Source organism: Arvicanthis niloticus, chromosome 6, assembly GCF_011762505.2.
Source record: "Arvicanthis niloticus isolate mArvNil1 chromosome 6, mArvNil1.pat.X, whole genome shotgun sequence".
In the NCBI taxonomy this organism is placed as follows: Eukaryota; Metazoa; Chordata; class Mammalia; order Rodentia; family Muridae; genus Arvicanthis; species Arvicanthis niloticus.
The window spans coordinates 41,328,402-41,341,357 of record NC_047663.1 but is presented as its reverse complement, the minus strand read 5'-3'; the positions used below and the strand labels follow the sequence as shown (position 1 = coordinate 41,341,357).

The 12,956-nt window shown below is 42.4% G+C and overlaps 1 protein-coding gene across 4 annotated transcripts in view; it reads right to left on the bottom strand.

Annotated features, from left to right (window-relative positions):
- Positions 1-12,956, bottom strand: part of Myo1d (myosin ID) — a 281,386-nt gene that overhangs the window by 63,360 nt on the left and 205,070 nt on the right. For all 4 annotated transcript variants that reach the window (XM_076936189.1, XM_076936188.1, XM_034505907.2 and 1 more), the window contains exon 21: positions 8,208-8,362. In XM_076936189.1, the coding sequence (XP_076792304.1) occupies positions 8,208-8,362 (155 nt within the window). The remainder of the gene's footprint in view (positions 1-8,207; positions 8,363-12,956) is intronic.

The following is a 12,956-nucleotide window of genomic DNA, read 5'->3' as shown; positions in this document are numbered from 1 at the left end:
TTAAGGTCTGTTCCTAACACTCATGACAGGTGGTTCAGATCTCCCATATCTCCAGCTCCAGGGGCACTTGGCCTCCTCTGGCACTTGCAGAGCGTGTGTGAATGGCCCCTCTCACCCTACATACCACATAAATCATCATTCCCTTCTATACACTGCCTTGTCGCTATTCTTCCAACCTATTTCCTGTGCCATCAGCTGCTGTTTTCGCCCTTTAACACCGACTTAGCATCTTTAACGTCTTTGGCTTGCTTTGCCTACCTGAACATTTCTGGCTGTTTCTCAGCCAGTGCTTTCATTTATCTCCGTATGCCCTAGATTTCTTGAAGCAGAGAGTTTCTATGATATGAATTTCCTGTTATAGTTCTTTTCAGAAATAGGCTTTTCTTTTAGTTCTTATGTATTTCTTTCCTGCTGTTAGTATCTGTCCTTATAGGCTCCACAGCAAAGAAGACATCTTTCAGCCCTAGGGTCCTCACATGAAAGGGGGCACGTGGAGCCTTCTGGGGTCCTCTTCCAGTCCACCTTTTGTAGTCAGAATCCCCAGCTCGGCTTTGAAGCCAGGAGCCGGCTCATGTGCACAGCCACTAGTGTGGTTTCAAAGTCTTTTCCTTATTAAGAAACTGCTGATGTGAGCAGGAATCTCTACATCCTGCTTCCTCGTCAGCTCACTGACAAGGAGAGTCTGAAATTATGTCTGGTTGTTTAGTTGTTAAAGAAGAGTGAACGAGAAGCTGCAGCTCTCAGCACATCGCACACCCAGTGGCTCTTCCAGTGCCCAAACTTTTTAGTTGCTGATTTTATATCTTGAAATACCTAATCACTTGGTCTCTGAATACATTGCATTACTTAGAGCTATACTATGAGCAGTACAGAGAAGGAAGTGCTCATAAAGAGAAGGGCACTTAAAGGGATTCTTCCTGTCTGTCACATTTTCTGGTAGGCAAGGTAGGAATGAATGTCTGTGAGGAAGGGCCAGAGGCATCCTAGTGCCAGCTGGCCTTCATTCATGGCAGTTAACTATGTAACAGCTTTCAACTAGTATTCACAGAGACCCTTCCACGTGCCAGGCTCTGCTTAAAACATGAGCACTGCTGTGAAGAGCAGAACAAAGCCTCTGTTCCATGGAATCGTGTGTCAGCCAGAGTACGTGCAATAAGCACACACAGGAAAGGTATGCTGAGTCAGACGCAGATGAAAGCCTGGCTCCCTGTAGGGCAGCCAGGGAAGGCCTGTAGTGTAACAGGACCACAAGGGAAGGCCATCTCTGTCACTGGGTCAGTGTTTTGAGTAGAATTTCTAATTTATAAACTGAGGAAAGTGTCCCTCCTTCTCTGTTTCCATATGCATCTTTACTGGCAGCAAAGGAATGTGACCCAATGACCACTCACTTTTAAACCATATTACTTCAATGATTATAATTCTAAATAATCCAAGATGACCATAGTGACACGATCCTGTAGTCCTAATACTCAAGAGGGGAACATAGGACAAAGACAGTTAATTGGAGGCCAACTTGAGCTACATGGCAAGACCCTGGGGGTGGGAGGAAGTACTCTTATACTCCACTGAGACGGGTCAAAATTGAATAAAAAATTAGTCATAGTGCGCATGCCTTGAATCCTAGCACTTGGAAGGCAGGTGGATCTCTGTGAGTTTGAGGCTAGCTTGGTTTACATAATGAGTTCCATGACAGAGCTAATATAGTGAGATCCTGTCTTGAAAAAACAAAGAACGAACAAATCCTCTATGGCTGACAATCTGGTTAGTCTCAACCATGTTAATCTTGCTTGTAGATTTTTAGTTGGAATATAAATTACATTGCTGAGTATCCAGGTATTTGGGGGAAACAGACTAGAAATGCCTACCAAAAGTGTCATGAGAATGTTTCCCAAGGAGTGGGGAGGTGCAGGGAATAGCTGAAAGGGGCTGGGCAGGGATAGGGGTAGAGGAGGGAGTGAGGCTCAGAAGCCGAGGCCCCTGGGATGTGACATTCTTCTGTTCCCTCCACCATGATCAGAAGGTACTTCTCTCCTGGCCACTCACCTGTCCTACCTGGGAAGTGACAGTCTACTTACAGTTTTGATGGGGAATTAAAAGAGAGGGAGAGAGAGAGAGAGAGAGAGAGAGAGAGAGAGAGAGAGAGAGAGCTCAATCTGAGAAGCAGGTCAAATGTTCAGATATTCAGCAACAGCCCCCTTACCTTTACTGAAGCAGCTATCATAGATACGGCTTGTGAGAAGCACGGCAGCAGATGGCACTAACTTCTGCTTTCACCATAGACACAGAACAGGAAAAAGGAAATTTCCATGCCTGAGACTGGGGCTATACTGAGGTTTCCAGCATCCAGACAGGCAAATGCCTGGACAGCTGCTTAGGGCAGATGGGTCCTTTGACAGCTTAATATTGCAGTTTTTGGTGACTTCTTCGTTAGGAAGGGCCAACACAACACCATCTGTTTACTGATGAGCAGAATCCTCACTAGGTAGGTAGTCCCTGCTGAGTGAAATGCACACTAAGAGGCAGGTTCACCATATCTAATGCTTGTGAGCAGACTGCTATGGCTGACCTTGCCTCCACAGCCTCAGAAAGCCCAGCTTCCCCGTGTCCCTGTTAGGTGGGAGATTGGGAACAGCAGTAACACCAGGAGGATCAAGATACAGAAATATCATAAAGCACATCGTTTGCTTAGAGAGTTCTTTTGTTCTACTCTTCTAATTAGGAAAAGGAGCATATGAAGGAATTCAGAGCCATCTATAAAATACTAAAAACAGGTTGCCATCTATTAACTGAAAAAAGTATGGTAGCATATTCATTGTCAAAGGTTGGCAGTGAACAAGCAGCCTCAGTGCCCAGGGTTGAGGTGTTCCTTCTCCAGAGGCAGTTGCCTATTTCCTGTATAGCTTTCGGGATAGTTACATGTGTATATGTCTACCTATACCAGTAGCTGTACATGCTAGCTTAGTAGGAAAAAAGGCAAGGTGCATCAAGATACATGGAACATATCACCCCAGTAAAGACATTGCAACGAAAGGTGTCTATACTATAATACAGATGTTTAGGAGGAGGAAGGGTGCAACACATGCTGGGATAAAAGACATGGAGGCAGGTCCAGCTTCCAGTGTGGATTGTAAGATAGACATGGAGTTTGTCTCTATAAGGAGATATCTGCATCCACACACATGGTGGCTAGCCACACACACCATTCTGACTGTACCTCACCTCCCTACTTTAGAAATGGCTTCGTACCAATAGGGTGCTCTTGTCCTTCTGGCTCTTACGTGAAAATAAAGGCACTGAGAAGTCCTGCAGGAGGCAAACCTGATGGCTTCACTGGCATATCCCGAACACATCTGACTTTAGAGATTTCTCATCTGTGGACTGGAGCTGGGGACTAGCTGGCATGTTTCTGGGTGGCATCTGTTCTGATGGTTTATCCCTGAGCTGTACTGGCTGTCTATTAAATAATCTTTTTTTTTTTTTTTTTTTTTTTGCATGTGTGTATACTGGTCTGAGGTCCTGCGCTTGCTGGGCATTTGCCTCACCACTGAACTCTTTTTTTTTTTTTTTTTTTTTGGTTTTTCGAGACAGGGTTTCTCTGTGTAGTCCTGGCTGTCCTGGAACTCACTCTGTAGACCAGGCTGGCCTCGAACTCATTCACCACTGAACTCCATCCTTAGCCCTGAACAATCTGAGTGTCACCTTTTGGAAAATACTTTATTAAAGACTATTTTCTGGGCAGGGGGTATAGCGCAGTGGGAAAGAATGTGTTTAAACCCATGTAAGCCCACTGACCCCCAGGTTTACTCACTGCCTTCAGATGCTTTAGGATACACAAAACACAGGTGGCACATGCTCGGTGGAGGGGAGGGGGCAGGAATAGCAGGTACAGGGTGAGTGAGCGATGCAGGAGGTGAAAGACAAAGGCTCTCCTGAACTATGGTTAGTGTGGGACTCCCTTGGAAGGAAGTGCCAGCAACTGTATGGCTTAAGCTCCTCCAAGAACACGGTGATAAAGATCAGCTTACTGAATTGGCTTGGCCCTTGTTCTTATGCCTTCTGTCTCAAGTTAAGTCATAAATGTCGGAAATAATGGGTCGTGTACTCTTGTCATTTTTATGCCTGGTAATATTTAGATGTCAGACATGAATGTGTTCTTATAAATAATAATGAGATCTGCCCCAGGATATTTTCTATGGAAGCAGGTGGGCTTAGCTTTGAAGATTTACTGGATAGTATCTGCTACAGAAGCACTTTAGTTCCTAGGGCAAATGATTACTTCTCTTTCTGAGGCAAGATCTTCTTGAGTTGACACAAATGCCTATGAATGTGGGGTTGCCCAGTCTGCCTTGATAGGACCTTGTTGCTCCTGTCACTCTCCTGGGTGCCATTCCCAAGTTGTGAGGTTTCCTTCATCATGTACGTATTAGCATCTTGGGAGTGCTTAAGGGGGTCTTATGAGCTCGAGGGTCTCTGTATTCATCTTCTCTCTGGTGCATTCATCTTCAGACTTGATGGCCTAGTCTCCCCAGGCTATACATAGCCCCAGGGAGAATACTGTGTTCTACCTGGGTCCCCTGTGTGCACCATGGCCTGGTGGCTCTGCCCAGGACTCACCTCGTTTTCACCTATCAGCAAGTACTACCTGACCGTGACCAATGTCCTAGGTCTCGAAAACATTTTTTTCATTTATTGTTTATTTCTGTTGTTATTTAAGCGAGGGGTGTAGAGGTCTAGTCCCTGTCACTCCACCTTGGCTCTCTCTCTCTCTTTTTTATTGTTTCTCCCCCCCCCGACCCCCCTGCTTGAGATAGGATCTTTGTGTAGCTCTGGCTGGTCAGGAACTCACCATGTTCAGTAGGCTGGCCTTGAGCTCATAGAAGTCTGACTGCCTCTGCCTCTTGGGTACTGGGATTAAAGGTGTGTGACACTATGCCTGCTCTCTCAAACTCTTGATCCTCTGTCTGTGTGTTGTGAGTGCTAAGATGACAGGAATGTGCCACCACATCCAGCCTTTCCTGCTTCTTACATACATATGAAGCTTTTTCCTGCATTTCTCCCTTTCTCTATCTGCCTTTGCTAATTTTCTCTTGCTGATTCCTAGCTATTGCTAAAGCTACCCTTGCGGAAAGAGGTTACCCAGCTAAATTGTGCTGTTGTTTTAATTTGGGTTAGGGCCTCTTTCCAGCCTTTGCCAAGTCTTCTGCCACCCTTCTCTCAGCTTGTATGTATTCTTTGTCGCTGGGGTCAATATGACTTGTAAGCCATAGGCCTGCTGGGTGGTGGCCCTGTGACCACTTTTGTTCATCTCTGATCTAAAGCTAAGTCTGCTCTCTGTTACTTCCCGTTGCCCACTCCTGCACTCACTCATTTTGGGTGTTACCCATTAGTGGGAAGTACTGCCTTTTATGAAACAGTAGTTTTGTCTTCTGTCGGAAGTACTCTTCTCTTCTGCAGAAGTCTTCTCTCCTCCAATCTGGTGAGAACACAGGTAGAGCTGACCTTTCAGATGGACTTGCCTCCTTATATTCTAAGGGCACATACAGCCTCACTGGTCTATGGCTGATGTGCTGTGCAGTTCTGAACTGTGCTCCCTCTGACTTCTGACTTTAAAACTTTTCAGAATGTGCTTAGGGAAAATCTAGAAAATAAAGAATTGTAAAGAACCCAACCCCTCTCCCCTCTGGACTTTCATTAACATAGGGACAAACATGCAACATCACTCTGCTCGCAAAAGCATGTGTGAACTGTGATGATCTCACCAATGATGGATAAAGGACTATGGCCAGAAAAATAAAATTAATTTTCCTCATCAAATAAGTAGCAGGTTGATGATTATAACTCTAAGCTGAAATTTCCAGCCTGACTCTCCTGGTTTTAGGAAAGGGAGATTAATACCTTCAAGTTCATAAGACAGAAACACAATGACTAAACTGGGGAAAAGCACTAGCATCTCGTTAACTTTTTTTTCTTACATCTAGAAATTTTGAAGAAATGACAAATTCTCTTTTACGTTAGAAGTAGGAGGCCCATACCCAGGAACAATCTGCATACTGCAAGAGAGCCACAGATGGGTTCCAGTTCCATCATGGGGTGAAGACCTTTAATGCAGCTGGGATTTACTAAACAAGAACTCAGATTGAGACAGGAACACTTCAATTCCTCGGGCAAGACAACTATACTCAGCAGCACAAGTCTTCAAGTCAGACAACAAGCTATGATTCCGTCTACTGTCTATACTTTGCCATGAGTAAATATTTACAGGAAGACATGCTTGCTCATGTGACTTAGGGACATCTATTGCTGACGCTTCCATCATAACCTTTCATTCTGGAGCCTTTTGTATGCTTAGCTTTACAGTTGTTGTGCAGGGAATCCATTTAGGCCCCCAGCCTCCTGGATGGTGCCACTCATACAAAGGGTCGGACCCTTCCTTCTCAGCTACTGCCACACATGTTAACTGTCTCTGTGAATGCTCTCACAGTGTGAACACGCTCACAAACACTCAGCAGTGGGCTTTACTGAGGTCCTGGACATCCCTCAGGCCAGTCAAGCTGACAATATGGATGAACCATCATAAAGCCTATATGTGTGTCAGATTCACACACACACACACACACACAGACACACACACACACACACACACACACACACACACACAGAGAGAGAGAGAGAGAGAGAGAGAGAGAGAGAGAGAGAGAGAGAGAGAGATCCTATTTTGAGATAAGATTTCTCTGTATAGCCTGGCTATATCCTGGAATTCAGTCTGTAGACCTGGCTGCCCTTGAACTCAGAGATAGACTTGCTTTTGTCTTTGGGTATATATATACTTTTTAATCAATTCTATACATTCTATAGTGTTCTACCAGGTGACCACTAAGCATAATTTATAAGATATATAAATATATAAAGATCCATTTTGGTTTAGAATACAAGATTTAATAATAAAGAATAGTGTACTCCGGAGATGGGGTAGATGCATCTCTGTGAGTTTGAAGTCAGCTTGGTCTACATAGAGATCATGTCCCAAACAAAACAAGACTGCTTACATTACACTATATACATTTATCAGCAAAAATAAAGACAGTAGAACATCACACTAGCAGGCAGCTCTGAACATTTATAAGAACATGGAAATGTCTTTCAGGAAGAAAAGGAACTGCCACCTGTACCATTTGCCACTACTGATTTTGTAGTGTCACCTTGTTTGTTCTCACATCAAGATGGGGAGGGAGTGGGGGTTGGGGGCAGGAAGAAAGCACACCATGATGAGAACATAAACTTAGGAGAAGGGACTGCCTCAATACTCCATGACCCCTTACAGCATGGTCACTCCATGACCATCTCCAACATTTCAACCAGTGACCTGATAACTTACTCCCGTTTAAAATATTTACTGACTAGTTCCCACCATGGAAGGTGGGGTCCGGGTTGGGGTCTGTATTCTATTATATATATTTTTTAATTTTATTATTTTTATGTGTATGTGATGGGTGTTTTGCCTGCATGCATATCTATGTACCACATAAGTGTGTAGTGCCCACAGAGGCCAGAAGAAGGTGTCGAATCCCCTGGAACTGGGGTTACAAATGTTTGTAAGCTTCTGGGGGCTAAGAATGGACCCTGGGTCCTCTGGAAGAGTAGCCAGTGTTCTTAAGTGCTGAGCCATTTCTCCAGCCTATATCATTGTTCCAACTCCCTGTGCCCTTTCCCCCAGACACCATGCTGCTTTAGAGTGATTTCTCAGAATATGCTGTTTTCTGTCATTTCCATAACAATTTCTCCCTGTCCTGGGAATGTTCTCAACCTTTATGAGCCTACATGCTATCTTCAATCTGCCTTCTAACTTGTTTATAGCCACAGCAGACACACTAACTAATTCTGCTGGGATAAATGTGAAGCGGTGGCCATAAGAATATCAAGTAATTTCTTCCATTGTTTAAATTGAATTACATTACATTTGGATTGGCAGCAATGAAAGAACCACAAGGGAATCGCTCATTGTTGACAAAGCTAGATATTGGAAAAGCAGAGGATTGTTGAAATAAGGCCGGATGCTAATTTTACCTCCTATAAAAAAGATGCTTTAATTTGTCCTTGTGGAGGAAAACAATATATTCACATCAGCATGAACCAAGTTCAGTGATAAGTATGATTAAACATTTTGTGTATTTAAAACTTGTCTTTTAGCTACAAAAATAAAATTTTACCTCTTGAAATGATTCACCAGGACTCCAACAAGTTCTCCAATACGACTCTCATGGGTTGGCTGTTTGCTGAAGAGGCAGACAATGAGGTCTTTGTTGTCTTTTGTATGGAACACTACAAGCTGGTCCTTTCCATTGGAGACACTCAGACCAGTCAACTGCAAGGAGGGAACACAGAAAGCTATTAGGATATCTCCTGGAAGAATAATTAAATCAGGCTAAAGCAACGATGGTGATGACTTTCGCCTTTATCAAGTTTCATGGAATAAGGAGACAAAAGAAAACAACAAAAGTAAGAAATGAATGTGATTGAAAATCAAGGTAACAAAATGATGATTTTTTTCAAAAACTGAATAAAACTGACATGCTTCTAGCCTAAGAGACAAAAATGGAGAGACATTATTGCCAGGACTAGGAACACAAGAGGGGCTCTCAGCACAGACCACAATGAAGTCAAATATAAAAAGGGATTATTTAATAACTCTAGGTCCAGCTGAGTATTCAACAACTTAAACCAAGCAATTCCTTGAAAGCACAATCTACTAACCCCCTTTCTCCTCCAAATACCTGACTGATCTGTGTCTATTAAAATTAAATTAAGAAATTAAATCTCCTAAACATTTCAAGGAACATTCCAGGCCCAGATGACTTCATTAGTGAATTTTACCACACATCTAAAGAAATACCATCAATTCTCCATATCTCTTCTAGAAAATAGAAGGGAACACATTTAACTCATTTTAAAATTCATCATTCTGACACCAAAAATAGATAGCATAAGAAAATAATAAACTGATATTCTCTATGAACTTGGATATAAAACCATTAGCAAACTGAATCCAATAACATATTTGAAAGATACACAATGAAACAAAAATAAAACAAAACAAAAACCAAACAAATAAAATACCTGACCCTACAATGACTTTTTGAAAACTAAAATATTTAAAAATCTAACAAAGTGTGTGTGTAGGACCTATATATTGAAAACTATTAAATATTGATAAAGTCAAATTATAATACAGATGAAAAAAAGACCCTAAAAATGAAGGGAAAATGTATTTAGAGACTGGAAAATTCAGTACTGCTTAGATGCCAATTTTCCATAAACTGATTTACAGATGTAATAAAATATCAGACAAAGTGTTTTGGTTAAATATCAAAAAGTTGTTTCTGCAGTGTATGTGGACAGGCGAGGGAGCTAGAACAGTCACAGCAGTTTTGAAAATGAAAAGCAAGGTTAGAAGACTTACCTCGCTGACTTTCATAACTATACAGCTGAAGTCACCAGGACAACGTAATTTGTGAAGAAATGAAAAGGAAGATCAGAAATACAGCCACACAACTAGTGCCTTACCCACAAAGGGGCAAAGGTGACTCAGTAGAGAATGACAATCTAGACAACCCGGGATATTTGGGCATCTATTTTCTAACAGAAACAGTGTTTATTCAAGTCACAGCCCTCACAACTCAATTCAAAATGGACCAGAGGTCTAAACATAAAATGTTAATTATAAGACTTCTAGAAGAAAACTAATGATGAGAAATTACTGCACCAAAGAAGGCATATGAACATCAAGTGAACATGAAAAGGTGTTTAAGATTCTTAACAATTTAGAAGATACAAATAAAAATCATAATGAGATACGGACCATAAACCTGCCTAAAAAAAAATCCAGAACACAGACATAGACACAGACACACACACGGACAGACAGACACATATCCACACCCCCAATGTCTTAAGACTCACAGACCTGGATACCAGCTTCACGCATGAAAGCCAATTTTACTACATGCAAATTTAAAATTACAGCTCCCTGGCTATTTGGATCCCAAGGCATCCTACTTTGGGCAACAAAGCAGACATTAGAGCGATCTCTCATTTGGGGCATTTCCCATTGCAGGAAATACTGATGTGCCACCTCTTCACTGCCACTGGTGCCATCAGTGAGCAAGCAACCAGCAGGGACCAGGCAGCTGCAGGACAGTGCATGTGCTGGCACCAGGGCTGGATCTAGCAAAGATAGACACCTCATTCTCAGGGGTGTCAATACAGTCAGATTCTGGAGAATATCCAAGCGCAGAAGGCTGTTCAGTTGTAGATCTGGAAGGCTAGGGAGAATCACACATTTTATAGACAAGGAAAGCAGGGTTCAGGGTGCTCAGGTGATGTGTTGACCCAGAGGCCAGACATCAGGCTATGGGCTGACTCACACTTGTGGGGTTTTTTCTATCATACCCAGTTTAAATTCTTTCTGTTTTCTTTTCTTTCTTTCTTCTAGTGCTGGGGATCCAACTCAGCATGCTAGCAAGTATTCTACCATGGAGCTACAACCCTAGCCATATCACACGAAGCTTTTCCAAATACCACACATAAATGAATGTAAGATTCATAAATCATACTCCTATGAAAATGTCTTCCTATGAGGTTGAGTTCTCAGGTAGATTTTGGAAGGCTCTGAGGCAGAAAAATAAAGAAGAGTTCCATGCCATTGGCCAGAGAGGCCAGAGGAGGTTGAGCCCCAGGAAATCGAATGGGCCTCTGAGATCTCATGGCTGAAGTGGGTTTTACACACAGATCCCTCTCAACCCAGAGCCCTCCTACTCCATGCAGCCTCCCAGAACAGGAGACTTTCCCTCCTGTTGTCTGTCTGCCTCCAGACAGGGGGACCTAATCTTTCCTTGTGTAGTGGAGCAAGCTCAGTGCTTCTGACTGTCTTGAGAGCCAGGACTTGATGTACAGTAATACTGAAATACACACAGGAAGAACTAATTCCTAGGTGCAGCAGATGCAGCTACCCTTCTCAGAGAAAGATAGGGAAAGAGGTTGGGGGAGCTCTGATGAGGAAGGAAGGGCATTCTGGGAAGTGGTCCTCTGTGTGAGCACAAGTGGGGATCACAGTAGCATGCTGCCTCAGCTGCTCTTGCCAGCCCCTGTAGCTAACAGCTCCCAAAAAGCGCTGGCGGTCACTGCTGCTCCCGTTCTCATTTTATTAGGTTTTAATCAGGCTTTCCTGTGAAGTGCTACATAAATTCAGTTTTGGATTTCACAAATAAAGTAATCAAATGAGCGTGAGGCATCATAGTATCATAAGCATAAAATATTTTTCAAATGAAAATGATATTTTTAATTTAATCATATAAAAATCATCTGGATGCAGTATGTCTAAGTGGCAGAGAAATTGCTGTACTGCCTTATCCCCAGCCTCAGACAGCCATTTGTACAAAAATTAGTGAATGATTTCCAGTTATTTAACTGCTTTCCCTGCTCTCCATTAAACACTGACCTGACACTTGTTAAAATGAACCACAGGCAGGGCATGGCAGTATGGCACTGGCCACCAAGCCTGATGGCTGGAATGCTATCCCTGAGATGCACACAGTAGAAGGAGAGATCTAACTCCCACCCGGTGACTTCTGACCTCCACATATGAACTGCCGGGCCTGAAGGTGCCCACACACAATAAATAAGCAAATAAAATCCACTGCTGGGATTACAGGTGTTATCAGGACTGGATGGTAATTCTTAAATGACTTAGAATGCTCTATTACACAGAAAAATGTGGAAGCCATCCTGATTATTTTATTTAATTCTCATAGCAAGATTTGATGTTTCATGTTCTCTCTCTCTTATGGTCTTCTATGAGTGTTCCCGACCCACCCTGACAATCTGATGTGAATATCATGAGTACAAATGGGAAAACCCAAAATAATCAACAAGTTGATTTCACAACTGAAAGGATGGCATGCATTAGGAAAACATTGGTAAAATTCAGTTGATTAGGAGGCCACATCTTAGCCAGGTGGTGGTGACGCATGCCTTTAATCCCAGCACTTGGGAGGTAGAGGCAGGCGGATTTCTGAGTTCGAGGCCAGCCTGGTCTACAGAGTGAGTTCCAGGACAGCCAGGACTACACAGAAAAACCCTGTCTCCAAAAACAAACAAACAAACAAACAAAAAAAAAAAAAAAAAAAAAAGAAGAAGAAGAAAAGAAAAAAAAAAAGGAGGCCACATCTTCCTGTTATCTGCACAATCTATGCTTGTCTAACTAGAGGGGCATTCCTTGAGGTTAGACTGGATGGTTTTCAATTTTTTAAGGCAAGCATACAATTCTGGATATGCATTATTTTTATTTTATAATACTTCATGTATACAAGCGATACCCCTTTCTACAGCAAGTGGCGGGGCTCACTTGTATTTATTACTGGCTCATCATTCTTATTGGTCTATCTTTTCCTAACTACTTGGTAATCCTTGGCAATAAAGTGCTGTAGATAGAGGAGAAGACACATTTTCTCCCTTTGGAATTAAAGTGTGAAAGGCCTCAGATCTGGCTGACTATGGAGAACTCTACCTGGATCTTTTAATATAACTAACCCCAAAAGATTTTATGTGTGTGTGTGTATGTATCCAGAACACATACACATAGTTGCCTTTGAAGGACAAAAGAGAATCTCTTGGAGCTGGAGTTACAGGTAGGTGTGAAATACTTTATGGGGGTGCTGGGAACAGAAATTGGGTCCTCTGGAAGAGTAGTATGCATTCTTAACCTCTGAGCCATCCCTTTAGTCTGTAATGTGATTTTAAATCGATAAACATATGCCACCTATATCTTATTTATTTTTATAAATAGCAGGTAAAAGAAATAATGAACTGGAAATTAGCAATATAACCCCACTCCTATACAACCTAACAGGATTTTTAAAAATTGAAGTACAGGGGCTAAAGAGGTGGCTTATCAGGTAAGA